At 39.1% G+C, this 20,967-nt stretch overlaps 1 protein-coding gene across 1 annotated transcript in view; it reads right to left on the bottom strand.

The window, feature by feature from the left end:
* The window catches only part of STPG4 (sperm-tail PG-rich repeat containing 4), a 35,352-nt gene that overhangs the window by 7,919 nt on the left and 6,466 nt on the right, over positions 1 to 20,967 (bottom strand). The window contains 2 exon segments of the mRNA XM_086327103.1: positions 12,024 to 12,078; positions 12,284 to 12,348. Of these exon segments, the coding sequence (XP_086183229.1) occupies positions 12,024 to 12,078; positions 12,284 to 12,348 (120 nt within the window).

Here is a 20,967-nt window from a genome sequence, read left to right as displayed (position 1 = left end):
TTGTGTCGGTGATACCATCAAGCCATCTCATCCTCTGTCGTCCCTTTCTCCTCCTGCCCCCAATCCTCCCAGCATCAGTCTTTTCCAATGAGTCAGCTCTTCACATGAGGTGGCCAAAGTACTGGAGTTTCAGCTTTAGCATCATTCCTTCCAAAGAAATCCCAGGGCTGATCTCCTTTAGAATGGACTGGTTGGATCTCCTTGCAGTCCAAGGGACTCTCAAGAGTTTTAAGCTATTTTCCTTTTAAAATCATAAAGCTAAAGGGAACCTAGAAAGAGCACATAGTCTGTCTCTATTGATCCTAGACACAAACAATTTTCAATGAATCATACTTGAAAAGAGAAAAAGTCAGAGATAAAGTAAAATGTATAGCCCCCAATGTCTATATATATATACACATGCAAAACATAAGAAATACACAACACAAACTGAAATTACTAGACATGGTGGTAAAAAGGATCTCACCCAAATTTGGTGGGGTGGATGGTGTGATAACTGGACCACACTGCCCAGGAGAAAAGAGGTGCCCCAGCAAGGAGGGGAGAGCCCTGGGTGGAGGAGGGCACAGAGAGGAGCTGGGCGTGCCTCTGTGGGAATTCAGGAGGAGGCATGTGGCAGGGTGTACACTCAGGAAACTCTAGAATTCTGTAAGAATACGTCTAAAGGTTCAGAGGAGAAAGGAGACAAGTATGCTGGTGGATAGGGTAGAACTAAACTCGGCAGGGGCCAAAAGTTATCTACATTTGTGAAATTAAAAATTGACAGTACTGGGGCTTCCCTGGTGGTCCAGTGGCTAGGACTCTATACTCCCAATGTAGGGGGCCCAGGTTCAAACCCTGATCTCATGGACTGCAACTAAGACCCAGCACAGTCAAATAAACAAATAAAAGTAAGTTTGAAGAGTTGATGGTATCTCTGAACTCCATACTTCTTAAAAAACCCTAGTACATCTGTAGTTATATTTGAAAAGTTATATTTTTCTGTATGCAGGTCAGAAAGCAACAGTTAGAACTGGACATGGAACACAGACTGGTTCCAAATAGGAAAAGGAGTACGTCAAGGCTGTATATTGTCACCCTGCTGATCCCCTGAAGAAGGAAATGTCAACCCACTCCAGTACTCTTGCCTAGTAAATTCCATGGATGGAGGAGCCTGGTGAGCTACAGTCCATGGAGTCGCAAAGAGTCAGACACAACTGAGAGACTTCATTTTCACTTTATTTAACTTATATGCAGAGTAGATCATGAGAAACGCTGGGCTGGATGAAGCACAAGCTGGGATCAAGATTGCCAGGAGAAATATCAGTAATCTCAGATATGCAGATGACACCACGCTTATGGCAGAAAGTGAAGAACTAAAGAACCTCTTGATGAAAGTGAAAGAGGAGAATGAAAAAGTTGGATTAAAACTCAACATTCAGAAAACTACGATCATGGCATCTGGTCCCATCACTTCATGGCAAGTAAATGCGGAAACAGTGGAAACAGTGGCTGACTTTATTTTGGGGGGCTCCAAAATCACTGCAGATGGTGACTGCAGCCATGAAATTAAAAGACGCTTGCTCCTTGGAAGGAAAGTTATGACCAATCTAGACAGCATATTAAAAAGCAGAGACATTACTCTGCCAACAAAGGTCTGTGTAGTCAAAGTTATGGTTTTTCCAGTAGCTGTGTATGGATGTGAGAGTTGGACCATAAAGAAATCTGAGCGCTAAAGAATCAATGCTTTTGAAATGTGGTATTGGAGAAGACTCTTGAGAGTCCCTTGGACTGCAAGGAGATCCAACCTAAAGGAGATCTCCATCCTAAAGGAGATCAATCCTGAGTGTTCATTGGAAGGCCAATACTTTGGCCACCTGATGTGAAGAGCTGATTCATTTGAAAAGACCCTGATGCTGGGAAAGATTGAAGCCAGGAGAAGACGGGAAGACAGAAGATGAGATGGCTGGATGGCATCACCAACTCAATGGACGTGAGTTTGAGTAAACTCTGGGAGTTGGTGATGGACAGGGTGGCCTGGCATGCTGCGGTCCATGAGGTCGCAAAGAATCGGATACGACTGAGCGACTGAACTGAACTGAACTGATTTTTCCAAAAATGTTACCTACAAGTGAACTCTTTGAGAAGACTGACAATGGGAACTGTTTTAATCATCTTAACTTTCAGATTCCATTCAAACAGACATCTATTTGGCTTTTTTTCAATGTGACCATGTTTACTAATTATTTTTCTGCTCCTCACGGGATTTTAAGCTGAGTTTTTAATCGAACTAATTCCTTAATTGCAGAAATAACCGAAATGGTTCAGCATTCTTTCATAATGCTAGTATTTTTTCTTTAATATTTCTTGATGTGGACCATTTTTAAAGTCTTTATTGAGTCTGTTACAGTATTGTTTCTGTTTTATGTTCTAGGTTTTTGGCTGTGAAGCATGTGGGACTTTAGCTCCCCAACAAGGGATCGAACCCCCACCCCCTGTATTGGAAGGCGAAGTGCTAACCAATGGACCACCAGGGAAGTCCCCATAATGTTAGTTTTAATGCAGAGAGTATGCCACGAATCTGCTCTCCCCTTTTCAAACTTCTGTCAAATGTGACTAAAACAGATAAATCACATAATGCTCATTTGTGTCTGGACAAACTCTTTCCTGTTTATCTGATCTTTTCCTATTCTTTACAGGCTTGTCAGGTTTTAAGAAATACAGAAACATCTTGAAATACTTCTGACATCAAATAAAAGAAACCCATTTTTTTTCATTTGACATTGTAAGATTTTATTTCTACTGCCAGGAAAGATGCATATCCCTCTCATTTTTCATTTTATATGCAACTGTGAGAAATAATTGAAAAGAATCTGCTCAGCAAATCACTGTTGGAAGTCCCAAATCATATGAATGACTGAGTCCTGATTAAGTAGTAGTAATGGCATTATCTTTATTAAAGTAACAAAATATATTATGTTGACCATTTCCATGGCTCCTTTCTTCAAACTATTCTTCTGACTTTTAAAAATTGTATTTTGAAAGATTATAATAGCAATGCAAAAGAGAGAAAGGAAGCAAACACCCACCCTTACAACATCTTACACCCACCTCACAACATCTCAGCATAGCCACTAAAAGCATTTTGCTGCATTTCATGTTTTTAATAACATAATTTTTCTTACATGACTTTCATCATGATAGATATACCAAACTGTAACCTGCATTTTTTCACTATGCAAGAGATCAGGGATCTCCCCTGCTCCCCGCCTGTTCCTTGGAAAAATCGCCTTCCATGAAACCAGTCCCTGGTGCCAAGAAGGCTGGGGATTGCTAAGTTAGTTCATAAACATTTCTGGTGCTATTTCATAATTTTAACAGTAATTATTTTAATGGCTGTAAAATATTCCTCTGTGTAGATATGGTAATATTCTTTTAAAATTATTTCCTTCTCCTAGATATGAAATTGTGGCTATCTCATCATCTTGCTATTATAAACAATCCCTTGATGATATTCTTTGCATAGATGAATATTATTATAAATAAATTATTACTTTAGGAGAGTTTTCAAACAATGAAATTAATTGGCTGAAAGATATAAACAGTTTTGGTGGCTCAATACTTTGGTGGCTTTGCAAGGGGTTGTATTCTGTATACTTCCACCAGCGAGAGACTAGAAAAGCACTGACGCTATGGTTCATAGATACTGGGGAAAACAGAAAAACAAAATCTTCCTTACTCCTCCTCACCTTAAAGTCATCAGTATTTCCTATATGTCCAAAGAAGTTGTGCAGGATATCTGCTATCCTAAATGCCCAAATTGTGAAATGCATTCAGGAGGAAACAAAATTCATGCAATTTTTCTGCAGGTCAAGAATTAAAGGGAAGGATGAGAGGAGGAGAAACTGCAAATGGCAAGTTTTACTTTGTCTGCTTTGCTTGGATAAGAATGACTATGATTTGTTGCAGTTTGTTTTCTACTCTTGGAAAAAATCCTAGGGACTTCCCTGGTAGGCCAATGGTTCAGACTTCATGCTTCCAATGCAAGGGGTGCAGATTCAATCACTGGTTGGGGAAATAAAGATCTCACGTGCCTGCCATGCAGCAAAAAAAAAAAAAAATTGCTATGAGGGAACTGTGTGTTTGCATTGGATCTCAGGATCTGCAGGACTTGGTCATTATTATCACGGTGCTAAAAGGAAATGGTGACTGATACAAGTTTCCAAATACAATTTTTTCTGTGAGTACAAAAGGGCCCTTTTTACTTTTGGTAGAACATATCTTCTGGTGTCTATTGCAAAACGTTCACACAAACTCTCCCTTCGGTCCTTCCTACACACAAAACAATTCTACTGATCCAGGTGGCAAAGAATCAGACATGACTGAGCATGCATGTATCCACCCCAGCCATAATCAATTATTATTATTATTTCATCAATAACTGAAGTATCCAGTAAGTATACAACCTTATATTGGTAATCTAAAGATTAGAAACCATCTTCCAACAAGACAAATCCCTTGGCAACCGCCTCTCCTGAGAGGCACTGACACCTTAGGGACAACGTGTAAATTCATCTACGGAATTCCTGACCTAAACAAAAAGGCTGTGTGTTTTAACAAGTGATAATGGCTTGTCCACATGGAGGAACTCTCAGGCACATAAGATCCTAGAGTATTTTAAAATTCAAAGTAACTGTACTTTTTACAACTAAAAAATGGAGTAGTGATCTGCCACATTTTCACATGTTTCTTCATTCTTTTGATAGGCTGCCCCTGGGGATTCTAGGTATAAATGACTAACACATTTCAATGAGCTAGTTTTCACAGATAACGGAAGGAAAGGAGGAGATAAACTTGTAAGTATCCATCTTTTATAATTTGCCTTATTCTCTAAAGGGTTTAAAGTGACTCAGTGAATGTCTGAATGTCGTCATGCTGTCTTGCACCTGATCTGCAGGTCAGATTTCTGGTGACTGTAGGTTTCATGTATACCAATGGTGAGGCAACCTGTCCTAAGTCAAGAACGCTCAAGTGACACTGTGATCTTACACATAACACATTTTAAAAGAGTGATACATTTGTTTTTTTTTTTTTTTAATGCCCCCCAAAACTGAAGAGAATTACAAGTGACATTATATTTCTGGAGGGAATTTTTTTAAATATTTAAGGGAGAAATGGAAAAGGAAAGGATACAAAGATTTCATTCGTTCATTCAGCACATTTTTGAAGCACTGTACTAGGGGCTGGGGGCATCAGTGAATAAGACAGCCCCTTCTTTCATGGAACTTTACACTCCAGAAGGTAATTACAAACTCTGATCTGACGATATAAACATTTTACATTTTAAACTTGTGTAAATACGAAAACACAAAAGTAAAAGCCAAAATTCCTGAAAAACTTCAGCAAATGCAAGCATTACTATTTCCTCACTGTAGAGTATACACAAAGCAACAAAAAAAGAACGTTAGGAACTTCCCTGGTGGTCCAGTGATTAGGAATCTGCCTGCCAATTCAGGAGACACAGGTTCGATCCCTGGTCCAGGAAGATTCCACGTGCCACAAGGCACTAATCCCTTTCACACAACTACTGAGCCGCACTCTAGAGCCTACATACTGCAACAAGAGAAGCCACAGCGATGAGAAGCTCACATACCACAGCTACAGAGTAGCTCCTTCCCCGCAACTAGAGAAAGCCCACCTACAGCAATGAAGACCCAGCACAGCCAAAAAGAAAGAAAGAAATTTTTTTTTAAAGATTCTGCCTTCTGGTGCAAGGGGTGCGATCCCGGGTCATGGATCCCACATGCCAAAAAAGGAGACATAAAACAGAAGCAATATTGTAACAAGTTCAATAAAGACTTCAAAAATGGTCCACACCAAAAAAACCTTAAAAAAAAAATGTTATGACTCCATCCAGTAGATAACTAGGTGAAGAATGTGACCAGAAAGCGTGCAAGAAAAGCCACAAGAAACTAGCTAACAAATAATTAGCACGTGTAGCCTCTGATCCTATGGATTAAATTAAAATAATGAGATGTCATTCTTTTACTATCAAATTAACAATGCTAAACAAGATATATACAGATTTCCTGAAATGGACACTCTTTTAACTGCTGGTAGAGATGTAAATTAATGTAATACTAAGGATCAAGGCATTGATTTCCAGAACGTCTGGGATGATATTCTCCTAGCAAGCATCATTTTCTCACACCGAGTGCCACAATCTCCCACCACTGGGATCAAAGCAGTTTGCTCTCTGCCGTTTACAAGTTTGGGGATCTAAACTAAACCCACAAGTCTGCTCTGGGAATGCATGTTTAGGACAGACATGAATCACGGCCCTGGGCTAATTCTATATCTTGGAACCTTTTCCATGAAAGTATTCTTTTCACTTTGGTGAAAGACAGGATGTTCCAAGCTGTGAATCACTTTTATTTATAAAATGGTATGGATGAGGTGACATCAATGAAAATGGCAGAATAAGGATCTCTAAAAACCTTCTCTTCCATAAAAAGCAATGAGAACAAAGGCAAAAGCTGTCAGAATCAACAGCTTTGTGCTATTTCACATACCAGGCTGCTTACCCTTCAGGATGCCTAACTTGGACTAAAACCCATCTAATTTTGGAAGAAAAGTTATGACCAACCTAGATAGCATATTGAAAAGCAGAGACATTACTTTGCCAACAAAGGTCCGTCTAGTAGTCAAGGCTATGGTTTTTCCTGTGGTCACGTACGGATGTGAGAGTTGGACTGTGAAGAAAGCTGAGCACCGAAGAATTGATGCTTTTGAACTGTGGTGTTGGAGAAGATTCTTGAGAGTCCCTTGGACTGCAAGGAGATCCAACCAGTCCATTCTGAAGGAGATCAGCCATGGGTGTTCTTTGGAAGGAATGATGCTGAAGCTGAAACTCCAGTACTTTGGCCACCTCATGCAAAGAGTTGACTCATTGGAAAAGACTCTGATGCTGGGAGGGATTGGGGGCAGGAGGACTTGATGTCGATCACCAACTCGATGGACGTGAGTTTGAGTGAACTCTGGGAGTTGGTGATGGACAGGGAGGCCTGGCGTGCTGCAATTCATGGGGTCACAAAGAGTCGGACACGACTGAGTAACTGAACTGAACTGAATAGTAAACAAATCATTATTCAACTCATGGCATTCATTGAAAGCATGCATTTCAAAGGAAATATAATATCACCCAGTGTGTGAGGGTAGGGGAACTGTCTTGACCGCTTACTACCAAAGCCAATGCATTTATTTACACATGCATTTATTATCACTCCTCCCTTGTCAAATAAAAAGGCATAACTATCTCTTCCACCCAGACACACACACCTCTATACACACATATATACACACACATATAATCAAGAGAAGAGATAACACCCAACAGAGATCATGTATTTTGAGAGAATGTGAAGCAGTTTGGAGGAATGGTCCTTGACGTGGCAGGGTGGAGAACGCTGAAGCCTGGTGCATGGAGAGGGCCTGCTGATGAAAAGTGGGCTGTTTTCCTCCACAGAATCCAAGAAAAGCTCAGGAATTTCAGGCCTTAGGCATCAGCGAGGTGGAGGTGAGGGTGAGGCCCAAGGAATCCAAGAAAAGCTCAGGAATTTCAGGCCTTAGGCATCAGTGAAGTGCAGGAGGGTTGAGTGAGCTCTTTTCTCTAGGTCCCTAGGTATCTACTTTTAGCAGTCAGGTAGCTGCCCTTTCCTCATCCCTGTAGGAGATGAAAGGTTTCATTTCTAAAGAGATTGAGCCATAGACCTGGATCCAGGATCCCAGGTGATGGGAAGACAGGGACCTTTACTGAAAACAGGAATTGAGAGAACTTCCAGACATACAGACAGCCAAGAGGCACACGAAAAGATGCTCAGCATCTCTATTAGAGAAATCCAAATCAAAAGCACAACAAGGTATCACCTCACACTGGTCAGAAAGACCATCTCCAAAAAGTCTACAAATAATAAATGCTAGAGAGGGTGTGGAGAAAAGAGAAGCCTCCTACAGTGCTGGGGGGAATGTAAACTGGTACAGGCACTATGGAGAACAGTATGGAGGTTCCTTCAAAAACTAAAAATACTCCACAGAAGACACACAGATGTCGAATAAACACATGAAAAGATGTTCAACATCACTCATTACTCAGGTCAGTTGCTCAATCGTGTCCGACTCTTTGCGACCCCATAGACTGCAGCACGCTAGGCTTCCCTGTCCATCACCAACTCCTGAAGCTTGCTCAAACTCAAGTCCATTGACATGATGTCATCGAACATCATATGGATGACGTGGTGATGCCATCCAACCACCTCATTATTAGAGAAATGTAAATCGAAACTATAATGAGGTATCACCTCACACCAGTCAGAACGGCCATCATCAGAAAATCTATAAATTAAATCTACAAATTAAAAAATGTATAAATCTATAAATAAAAATTAATAATCTATAAATTAAATCTATAAATTAATACTGGAGAGAATATGGAGAAAAGGAAACACTCTTGCATTGTTGGTGGGAAAATAAATTGATACAGCCACTATGGAGCATAGTATGGAGAGTCCTTAAAAAACTAGGAATACAGCTACCGTATGACCCAACAAGCCCACTACGGGGCATATACCCTCAAGAAAGCATAATTGAAAAAGACATATGTGTGCCAATGCTCATCGCAGCACTATTTACAATAACCAGGACATGGAAGCAACCTAGATGTCCATTGACAGATGAATGGATAAAGAAGCTGTGGTACATATACACAATTACTCAGCCATAAAAAGGAACACATTTGAGTCAGTTCTAACAAGGGAGATGAACCTAGAGGCTATTATACAGAGTGAAGTCAGTCAGAAAGAGAAAAACAAACATCGTATATCAACACATACATATGGAATCCAGAAAGATGGTACTGCTGAACGCATCTGCAGGGCAGCAATGGAGACGCAGACACAGAGAACAGACTCGTGGGCACAGCAGGGGAAGGAGACGGGGGACGATGGAGAGAGCAGCACTGAGATGCACACATCACCACATGCGAACAGATGGCCAGTGGGGAGTTACCGCCCGAGGCAGGGAGCCCAACCCAGTGCTCTGTGATCACCTAGAGGGGCGGAACAGCGTGGGAGATGCGAGGAAGGCTCAAGAGGGAGGCGACATACACAAGACCTATGGCTGATTCATGCTGATGTATGGCATAAACCCACACAATATGGCAGAGCAACTATCCTCCAATTAAAAATAGATACATTTTTTAAAAAATGCCTAGCAGAATGCTTGGCAAATAGTAAATCAGCAAATTTTTAGGATATATATTTTGAAAAAGGCATTTTCAATATTTAAATAAACTCATGGGAAAACATGGGACAATGACTCTAATGTCATTGAGTCTTTGATAACAATTTGCAAATTCATTATATCTCATTCTTTAGTACTCTCTAGATAATCACTGAGCACCTATTTAGCAATAAAGTCACATCTTATTTAAAGGAAAAAAACCCTAAAATAGTGTTACCATATGATCTAGCAACCCTATTCCTTGGCATTTACCTGGAAAAGATGAAAACTAATTTGAAAGGATACACACCCCCCAGTTTTCATAGCAGCAGTATTGACAACAGCCAAACATGGAAACAACTCAAGTGCCCATCAACAGAAACTGGATAAAGCAGATGTGGTAGATATACAACAGAGTGTTATTTAGTCATAAAAAATGAAATACTGCCATTTGCAGCAACAAGGATGGACCCAGAGATTATCACTAATTGAAGTAAGTTAGAAAGAGAAAGACAAACACATATGATATGTATCTAGATTCTTACATGTAGAATCAAAAAAATAATACAAGTGAATCTATATACAAAACAAAAACACAGAAAACAAACGGACAGTTATCAAAAGGGGAGAGAGGGAGGGTAAATTAAGACATACGTGATTAATAGATATAAACTACTAATACTACACATAAAACATATAAGCAACAGGATTTACTGTATAGCCAGGGACTATATTCAATATCTTATAATAACCCATAATGGAAAATAATCTGAAAAAATACATATATAAAATGGAATCACTTTGTTTACACCTGAAACACAATATTAAATGTGTTAAATATTAAATCAAATGAAGTGTTTAATATTAAATCAAATGAAGTGAAAGTTCATTCTTAGCAACTCCATGGACTGTAGCCTGCCAGGTTCCTTGTCCATGGAATTCTCCAGGCCAGAATACTGGAGTGGGTACCCATTCCCTTCTCCAGGGGATCTTCCCCAACCCAGGGATCGAACTGGGGTCTCCTGCATTGCAGGCAGATTCTGTACCAGTTGAGCTACCAGGGAAGCCTGTAAATCAGCTATACTTCAATTTAAAAAGATTCTTTAACCACTAGACCACCAGGGAAGCCCCTCAGTCAGCTTTTCAGTTTCCCACACTTAAGTATTGGTGAGACCAAAATTTTTTCACCTTTACTGGATATCTGAATTTCTTATTTACAAATGGTCTATTCACTGTCTTTATCTGTTTTACTTTTCTATTTCCTATAAATTATTAACAGAATTTAAGATAAGCCATTAACTATTTATCTGCCATGTATGTCGAAAATATTTTTCCTAATTTGCGTTTGCCTACTAACTTTGTTTATAGTTTGTTTCCTGGTGTACAAAAAATTCAAAATGTTATGTAATCAAACCTAAGGCTTCTTTTCCTTTGCAATCCACTCATTTCTGTTGTCTCAGAAAATCTGCCTTATCCTAAAATTAAATGTGTGTGTGTGTGTGTATGTTAAGTCATTTTAGTTGTGTCCAACTCTTTGCAACCCTGTGGACTGGAGCCCACCAGGCTCTTCTGTTCATGGGATTCTCCAGGCAAGAATACTGGACTGGGTTGCCATGCCCTCCTCCGGAGGATCTTCCCGACCCAGGGATCAAACCCACATCTCTTATGCCTTCTGTATTGGCAAGCAGGTTCTTTACCACTAGCACCACCTGGAAGCCCAAAATTAAATATATGCTAATATATTTTCTTCTAGTTTTATAGTTCAAAAGCATTTAATTCTTTAGTCAGTATGTAATTTACTATATGTGGTAGGAAGAGTCTAATATTTACAAGTTAATTAATCATCTAGCATAAAATATCTCTCTTTCCTACTGATTTGTCATGCCTTCTTTATCAAACACAGAGATCTTATGTATTCTGGAGTCTGTTTTTGAGCTCAGTTTGGTTATCTCAGCTCCTCTTTCAGATGTTCACTGTATGTCTCCCCCCTTGCACTGCTGTTTCTAATTACAAATAAATAACTATAGTCCATCAAAACACCCTGAAATAGCTTCATAGTTTCTCATTCTTCCCTTTTTATTTTTTGGCATCCTACTGATTACTTATCTAAAATAGTTAATTTTTATCAAACACATGTATGCATATTGAAAATTTTTAGAAACGGGAAAGCATTTTTACATTTTTGAAAAGAAAGAAACTAGGTATACTTTTCTTTCTTGTTAATAATACAGTGATCTACTGAATATCTCTAATGGTTTTAATAATTGATTAATTCAACAAATACTCTGCACTCTGTGTGAACCATTTTCCTAGATGTTCAGTATACAAGACAAGAACAGACAAAAATCCCCACCTTTGTGAAGTTTACGTTCTGTGGGGAGACAGATGAAAACATGGTAAGTAAATTTTTAGATGAAGTGTATCAGATGGTGATGAGCACTATGAAGAAAAATAAACCAAGAAAGGGGGATAGGGAATTCTGAACAAGTGACTAGGGATGACCTCAATGAGAAGGTCATATGAATCAAGAGCTAAATAAAGTAAAAGAGCCTTTACTTTTCTTCTATAACTTTACAAATGTGTTACTTACATTGCCACCCCCGCTGTATCTTCAGATATATTTTAAGTATATCTTGAATCAACACATTAATCATTCATTGCCTTTCTACTATGATGAGTGAAATGTTAATCTTGACATCTCAAAAGGAATCACTGCCTATTTTAAATATCAAATTCATCATGAGTTTATGGTCTATCAATATACTTACAGGAGTGAAGCAGCCTGTTGGAAACCTTTGAACCGTAGAACGAAATACGAAGCTCCTATATTAAAAAAAAAGGTACGATTTTCCAAACATATTTTTAAATGTAAGGATCTTTAACATATTCTTATTAAATATTTTAAAATGCTAATCTGAATATAATGGGCATACATGAGGTTTAAAAGTCATTAGTGTTGGCTATTAAGTATGTAAATAGAAAGGCATGAGTGAAATTAGTAAAAGCAACTTAATAAGTACTTAATTACCTGGAAGCTTGCTTGGGAACTGGTGGAGGAAGTAGCTCGTATTGCCCTGGTGAAAGCTTAACTGACTACACAGAACAGACAAGGACATCAATAAAAGATTAACATAGGTCTCAAACTCACTTTGTTATCTATCATTCATATAATTTATTTTATGACCATACCAACATTATATCATTTATTTTCTATTTTAAGAATGGAAAAGGTATATTTTCAAAGGTAGAGCTTCAAAACACTCAACAGATACTCACTTTTCATGGTGAATTTTATGACAGTACACCTGCAGTGGTATGTAGAAAAATGCTATACAATTAATCACATTTTAAGTATACTTGATTCAACAAATCCAATTGACCACAAAATAGTGAGCATGCTCTGCTGGTAAAGAACTACTAGGAGTGGTGGGAAATACAGGCCATATTCTCATAATACATAAACAATTCTAACATAAAACACTATAACCAATACTAAAAGTTAAAGACTGGACATCTGGGGGATAGAGAGAGATTAACCCAAACGGATGACGCATAGCTAACATCACATACTCAGTGGTGAAAAGCTAAAAAGCTGTTCCTCTAAGTCCAGGAACAGAATAGGGGTGCCTATGTCTCCATTCCTATTCAACATAGTACTGGAAGTCCTAGCAAATAGTTCTGCAAGAAAAAGAAATAAAAGGTATCCAAATTGTAAAGGAAGTAGTAAAATTGTCCCTGTCTGCAGATGACATAATCTTACATATAAAATACTCTAAAGAACTCCGGGCTTCCCAGGTGACTTAGTGGTAAAGAATCTGCCTGCCAATACAGGACATGCAGGTTTGATCCCTGGGTTGGGAAGATCCGTTGGAGAAGGAAATGGCAACCCACTCCAGTATTCTTGCTTGGGAAATCACGTGGACAGAGGAGACTGGTGAGCCACAGCCCATGGGTTCACAAAAGAGTGGGGTACAACTTAACAACTAAACAACAAAGAACTCCACCAAAAAACTGTTTGAACTAATGACAAAATCAGTAAAGCGGCAGCATACAAAACAACACAAAAATCAGTTGAGTTTATACACTAATAATGAACAAGCTAAAAAAAAATTAAGAAAACAAGCTCATTTACAATAGCATCAAAAATATAACATAGTTAGGAATAAATCTGACTAAGTAGATGGAAGATCTGTACACTGAAAAGTATAAGACACTGATGAAAGAAGCTGAAGACACAAATAAATGGAAAGATATACCATGGTTATGGATTCAAAGAATTAATATTGTTAAAATATCCAAATTATCCAAAGCCATCTACAGATTCAGTGTAATCCCTAGCATAAAACAGCATTTTTTCAAAGATATAGAAGAAACAACTCTAGAATCAATATAGAACCACAAAGGGCCCCAGATAATCAAAGCAAACTTGAGAAAGAAGAACAAAGCTGAAGGCATCACACATTCTGATTTCAAACTATACTGCAGAGCTACAGTAATCAAAACAGTATGATACTAGCAAAAAACAGACACATAGACGAATGGAACAAAATACAGAGCCCAGAAATAAATCCAGACAGAAATGGTCAACTAACCTTTGACAAGGGCACCAAGAATACACAATAAGGAAGCTATAGTCTCTTCAATAAATGGTATCTGGGAGACTGGAGATCCACGTGCAAAAAACAAAACAAACTGAACTGTGCACTTTGGTGGAAACATAAAATGGTATGGCCATTATGGAAAACAGTATGGAGATTCTTCAAAAATCAAAAACAAAACTACCATATCATCCAGCAGTCCCACTTCTGGGTATATATCCAGAGGAAACAAAATCAATATTTGGAAGAGATATCTTCAGTTGCACATTCACTGCAGCATTATTCACAACAACCGAGCTATGGAAATAAACTAGGTGTCCATCCATGGATGAATGGATAATGACAATGTGATATATAGTCCCTTAATGTATATATTATATTGTTCAGCCATTAAAAATAAGAAATCCTAGTATTTGCAACAACATGGATGAACCTGGAGAGCATTATTCTAAGTCGAATAAGCCAAACAGAGGAAGACGAATACCATTTTATAACACTTACATGTGGAATATGAAAGGGCTGTACTCAGAAACAGAGGGTAAAATGGTGGTTCCAGGAGCTGACAGATGGGGGAAACAGAGAAACATTGGTCAAAAGTACAAACTTTATTATTAAGATAAATAAGTTCTGGAGATATAATGCACAGCATAGTGACTATAGTTAATAATACTGTATTGCACACTTGAGAATTGCTAGGAGAGTAGATCTTGTGTGTTCTTATCACACACACACACACACTCACACACAAAATGGTAACTGTGTGAGGTGATCGATGTGTTAATTAACTTGACTGTGGTAATCATTTCACAATTTATACATATATCGAATCATGTTGTACACCTTAAATATGTTCAGTTTTGTTTGTCAGTTATACCTCAGTAAAACTGGGTAGGGGGGAGAAATAAATAAATAAATCTAACTGGGTGATATAAAGATGGTAAAGACAGTGAGATTTGAGTATGCTTTTAAGAAAGGTAAGACCCCTTAACGGGGGCAAGGGGGAGATTCTAAGAAGGAAGAACGTTGTGGAATGGACTGTCTCTCTGCCCACTGTGAAACTTGTTACAAACTGCCTGGATAGCTCCATTATCCCTGGGTCTGTGGATGTCAGCCCACAGTAAGAGAAGCAAGGGAGAATTAGGAACTGGTAAGCATAGCTAGTGGGCTCTGTGAAGGGAGGGATGGAGAAAAAGAAAGAGAATGAGAAGCCAGGGGAAGACAGACGGGAACTTCCTGTGTTCCAGGAGTTGGCAGGGAGGAGTTGAATCCTGCTCAAAACGGGCATTCTTCTTCCACCCCTATTAATTTAAAATCAGATTTAAAAATACAATACTGCTCTTGTTGGAAACGAGACGTTCATATCCTGGTGTTATCTGCCTCATGTAGTAAGTTCACCTGTTGTATCTGATCCTACAGCTATCTTTCACATATTAACACAGAATTTTGACTGCAGAGGCATTTTCTGTGGATTCAGTGATAATAACAGTAAATACAAATTTTATGATGAAATAGACACAATGTCCTAATGCACCTGTGCATTGTTCATTGCTCACTTGACAGAATAAACACCTAGGGAACATAGGTATTTATTATTATTATTATTATATGCTGGAAGCATAGACATGCATTTTAAGCAGGGGGCTTTCTTGGGGAGCACAGCATTCTACTTCTTGATTTTGATGACGATGACACAGGTGTTTGCTTTCTATTTACTTTACACTGTGAATGTATGCTTCATGCACCTCGCTCTCTGCTCCCTCTCTCTCCCACTCAGGCACATTATATACACATATACAGGAGGAGAAGGAAGAAAGAGAACTGAAAAGTGAGGGGAAAAAAAAAAACTTTAAAGCCACTGTTTATTCATCTATACTCAGCAATTGCATAAGATTTTTTTCAAGGAAGCAATCATGGAAAAACTCTTAGCCTTACTCTAGAAAGAATACTGGTTATCCATAGCTTCTTTATTTGTCCTACTTTACTTGGCATTGGCCATTCTTTGCTATTTAATATGGCTGAGAGAGGACTGACTTTTCCAGGAAGTCTTAAATAGTCAGCTGCCTTACACAAGAGATTGCTTCTCTGTGCATTGCTGAACATGTTGCAAACTATCTGGATGGCTCCCTTGTGCATATATGTAATGCATGTTTTCATGCATGCATTTATATACAGTAAGTACATTTTACTCTAATTCCTGCATATGCTTCTTCATTCCTCACTTGTAATGTAAGGCTCAGAGAATCTAGACAATATGCCCATAAAAATAGCTGATCCTAGTTAATTAATGTTTCAATCCATGCTAATTAGGCACTCAGAAATCCTGCAGTAGCTTGGAGTCATAGAAAAAGACAGGAAGCTATTAGTGTGGATATGTAATTCAGTTGTGTTATACCAATTCCAACAAGGTCAGAAAATTGGGATAAATTAAAAAATCCAACCCTACTCATTAGGATGATGTAGGAAAATGCTCTAATTTCATTCTTTCACATGTAGTTGTCCAGTTTTCCCAGCAGCAATACTAAAGAGACAGTCTTTTTCCCACTGTACATTCTTGCATCCTTTGTTGTAACTTAATTAACCGTAAAGGCATGGTTTTATTTCTGGGCTCTCTATTCTGTCCCATTTATCTATACCATTACTATGCTGTTTTGATCACTGTAACTTCGTAGTATAGTCTGAAATCAGAGAGGGTGATAACTCTGGCTTTGTTGTTTTGCCTCAAGATTGCTTTCCCTATTCAGGGTCTTTTGTGGTTCCATATAAATTTTAGGATTATGTTCTAATTATGTAAAAAAAAAACAGTCATGGGTGTTTTGACAGGTATTATATTAAATCTATAGATTGATCTGGGTAGTACAGACATTTTAACTATATTAACTCTTCTGAACAATGAACATGGGCTATCTTTCCATTTCTTTGCATCATGATGCATGGAAAAGATTCAAAATATATTTCGAAGAAAAATGCAAAGTTCTGGTTTCTGCTATTGGCAGGCTAGGTTATTTGGATGATGAACCTTCCCACTGTAGACAACTACTAGAAATGAGGGACAAAATATACAAAATAAACAAGAGCTTTTGACAAGAAATGAAACTGATAATAAAGTCATAAGGAATATAAGATCCCCACACCAAGAGGTAAAGAATCCACCTGCCAAGACAGGAGACATCAGAGACTCAGGTTCTATCCATGGGTCAGGAAGATCCCCTGGAAAAAGGCATGGAAACCCACTCCAGCTTTCTTGCCTGGAGAGTCCCAGGGACTGACGAGCCTGGAGTGCTATAGTTCATGGGGTCACAAAAGAGTCAGACACAACTGAGCAACTGAACAACAACAAAACCAAGAGATAGCAAGAAACCAGAGATACAAATGGCCTAGTTTTGCTCAGAGGACTTAAGTTGGTCCAGACTAAACTCAGCAGAGGAAAAGACCTGGATTTGAGTGAACTTTAGAACCCTAGAAGAATCCAGAGGCCAAAGCCTGGATCATCAATGATGGTGATCTATTGGGAGTCCTACCCACAGAAACTGGAGGCCCTAAAAGGGAGTTTCCTGAAAGCCACCCTCCCACCTCACCCCAATGCTAAGGGGAGTACAGAAAGACATGTCTTGGTGCTAAGCTGAATTGAGACAACAGGGAGAAACCCATCCTTGAAAGAGTGTAACTGTGGGCTGGTTCCTTTCATGGATTCTGGTCCAAATTCCCATCACTAGAGTGACCCAAGAATATATAAGCAGTGTATTTCAAGTGGCACCACCCTAAATATTAGCAGAAACCAAAACCAAACTTTCTCTGGAAGAAAAACACTTTCATCTTAGGGAATCCATGGAAACAACCTTTCAGGGGCAATGAACAATGCAGAGCCAAAGATAATCACACATCCAGGGAAACAAAATGATGAAGGCCCAGTCAGATTTCAGAAATACGAGCAATCAATTCATTTCATGCATTCAACAAATATTAACCAATCAGACACTATTCTAGAGGCAAAAACGTAACAGTGAACAAAACAGATAAGTATTCAGGCCATCTATAAAGCTTTACTCTCATGGGAGGAGGCAGACAACAAATAATAAATGCAAACTGTAAATAAATAATATAGTATACTGATGGCTCTAGGTTCTAAGGAAACAAAAGAGGAAGGCAGGAAAGGTCAGGGGTGTCAGATGGCCAATTTAAATGAGGCTCATTGAGAAAGTGACCCTTGAACAAAGATTTGAAGATGGAGAGGGAATAAGTCACATGGATATCTGTGATAAGAGCATTCCAGATGAAGAAAGATCCATCGCAAAGACATGAGGTTGGATCGGGAGTAGCAAATTCAAGCAGCAGCCCGGAACAGACCATTGGTCAGGACCAGAATGAGGGGAGACACAAGAGTTGAGGTCACAGATGAAGCCAGTTCACCGTCAACCTGCTGGCCCTGAAAAGAGCCACTCTGAGATCACACCCACTGTTACAAAGAGTAAATCTAGAGGGTCTCAATCAGAAGTGTTTTTGGTTTTTTTTTTTTAGTTCCCTCCTTCCCCAGGGGACATTTGAACAATGTCTGAAGACAGTTTTGGTTGTTGCAACTGGGAGGTATGCTTAGTCGCTCAGTCGTGTCCAACTCTTTGCGACCCCATGGACTGTAGCCCACCAGGCTTCTCTATCCATGGGCATTCTCCAGGCAAGAATACTGGAGTGGGTTGCCATGCCCTCCTCCAGGGGATCTTCCCAACCCAGGGATTGAACCTAGGTCTCCTGCATTGTAGAGCAGATTTTTTACTGTCTAAGCCACCAGAGAAGAACAACTGGGAGCAGGGGCTGCTAATTGGCATCTAATTATCCTGAAATGCTGTTAAACATTCTACAAGCATAGGACTGCCCCCTACCACAAAGAATTATCCTGTCCAAAAAGTCAACAGAGCCAAGGGTGAGAAACCCTGAATTTGACATAAAACAGAGAAGTCAAAACAACAACTGGATATACAAGCCTGGAGTTCAACAGAGAAGTCTGGATAGGAGATATACATTTGGAAATCACAAACAAACAGCTGGTGTTCAAAGCCTTGAGACTAAATCAGATCAGCAGGGAGTGAGAGCAGATGGGGAAGAGGTATGCATGCCTGGGCCTCCAAATGGAAGACGGCAAGAAGGAGGGGCTGAACAAGCCAAGAGTCTGAGAAGAGAAAAAAAGAATGAGGATTGAGGAGGAGGTGTTTAGGATTCAGAAAGAAGAAAGATGTGAGAGAAACCTACCTCAGGAGAATGGGAGAGTAAACAGATTAGGGACTGAACAACAACAATTCTGTACCCATGGTTGGTAAAGAACTGAAAATGAGACTAGTCATTCAGCTACACAAATGCAGGTTCCAAGTTCACAGAGCGATCTGACCAGGGTTGTGACTTTGCCAAACAAGTAAGATGAAGCATCAAGAGGCCAAGGAATTGAGGTTGTGTGCAGGGAGTAACTCTAATGATTAACTATGGAACTTAAGCTTTGAAAGGAAGGAAAATATCAGCAAGTTGAAAGGCAATGAAAGGTGGTAGTGTAAGCAGATAGGGTCTTGGACAGACACATGCTGCACGCACATGCACACACTTGCACAAGCTGGTCCAGAGCCTGTGGATGGTGGGGAGACCCAAGGGATGACAATGATTTGAGGCCTTGAGAGCAGCAGCAAGTTAATCCTTCCTTCTCTGCTCTTTGGCTTGGCTGTATCTTTTGGTTCAACATCCACCAAGAGGCAAACCCATTTTTCCAGTAACAGCAGGATCAATGGATTGTAGACTGGGGGAACAGAAAAATTGTTGAGGTTGGGGATGCCAGAGTGAGCAAGGCAGAAGATCTGGGGACAGTGATCACAGTACAATGCATGCAACTGAAATTATGGATGGCTGAAATGATTGGTGTTGAAAAAAATCTAAGGAGTGAGTGGCTGAAGTGAAGAAGAGTTCAAAACACTGAGAAGCCAGATTGTTGGAAAAATCATCATCTCTGAATGTACTGAAATTATGACAGGAGTAGTGGAAAGAGTGCCAGGGAGCAAAGGAGCTAAAATTATCCACAAATAAGGTAGAATAAGTAACCCAGGGGTTAGCAACACTGGGGAAAATCAGGTCATAAAACCACATACTGTAGAGAAATGGTCCCACTTTTGAATATTTGAATATACATTCTAAAACAAAAACATACTATTTCTCTGATAAGAAAAAAAAATGATTGTAAAAACTTTAGGTCCATATCAAATACTCTTTGGAAAGAGCCAGCTATAGATGAGTATATATACACAGACATGGGCTTCCCTAGTGACTCAGCAGTAAAGAACCCACTTGCAATGCAGAAGACTGCCTGAAATGCAGGAGACGTGGGTTCAATTTCTGGGTTGGGAAGATTCCTTGGAGAAGGAAATGGGAAGCCACTCCAGTATTCTTGCCTGGGAAATCCCATGGACAGAGGAGCCTGGCAGGCTACAGTCCATGGTGTTCCAAGAGTCGGACACAACTGAGCGATTGAACAACCACCATGCACAGACACACACGTTAAAATATAAATATAAACACACATATGATTCTTCCATACAGATTCTCCAGTTGAATCATATGCTTCAGAATAAAGGTGTTAAAAATAGCAAAAACTTTCTTACAAATAAAGAACAGCATTAATGAGGTATAACAAGACTATTCTATTAAGAATTATGAAGCTTGAGAATGCTGATCTTAGTAAACAACAATAATGTATACTGTATCTACCTTGAATTCAAATGACTGTTTTACTGAGTTCTGCCATTAAAAAATCAGAATTATGAATTTTACTGGCAAGTAAACAGGGTTACATCTGAATCTCTCTCCTCTTGTGAATATATTATCATATACCTTTGAAATATAAAATTAAGAAAACATTTAATTCTTCTAGTTCTGGAGGTCAAGCCTTTCTGGGAGGTGGAAGAGAGAGGAGAAAGAAAAGAAAGAATTTTTAGAACATTTTATCCATCCCTCTGGATAAGCCAAATTTTTATGGTCTTTTAATGCGTTAAATTTTGCCTAATACCAACCATCTATTTTTTCTTCTCTCAGCAGTGGGCCTGTGTCTACCCTCAGAAACCCAAAAAAGTCAGAAGAAAGGAAGCAG

The sequence above is a fragment of the Bos grunniens genome, chromosome 11 (assembly GCF_055505025.1).
Source record: "Bos grunniens cultivar Pamir isolate PY7600 chromosome 11, Bosgru_T2T1.0, whole genome shotgun sequence".
NCBI lineage: Eukaryota > Metazoa > Chordata > Mammalia > Artiodactyla > Bovidae > Bos > Bos grunniens.
Note: the sequence above shows the minus strand (reverse complement) of the source record. Positions and strands in the feature narration are given on the sequence as shown.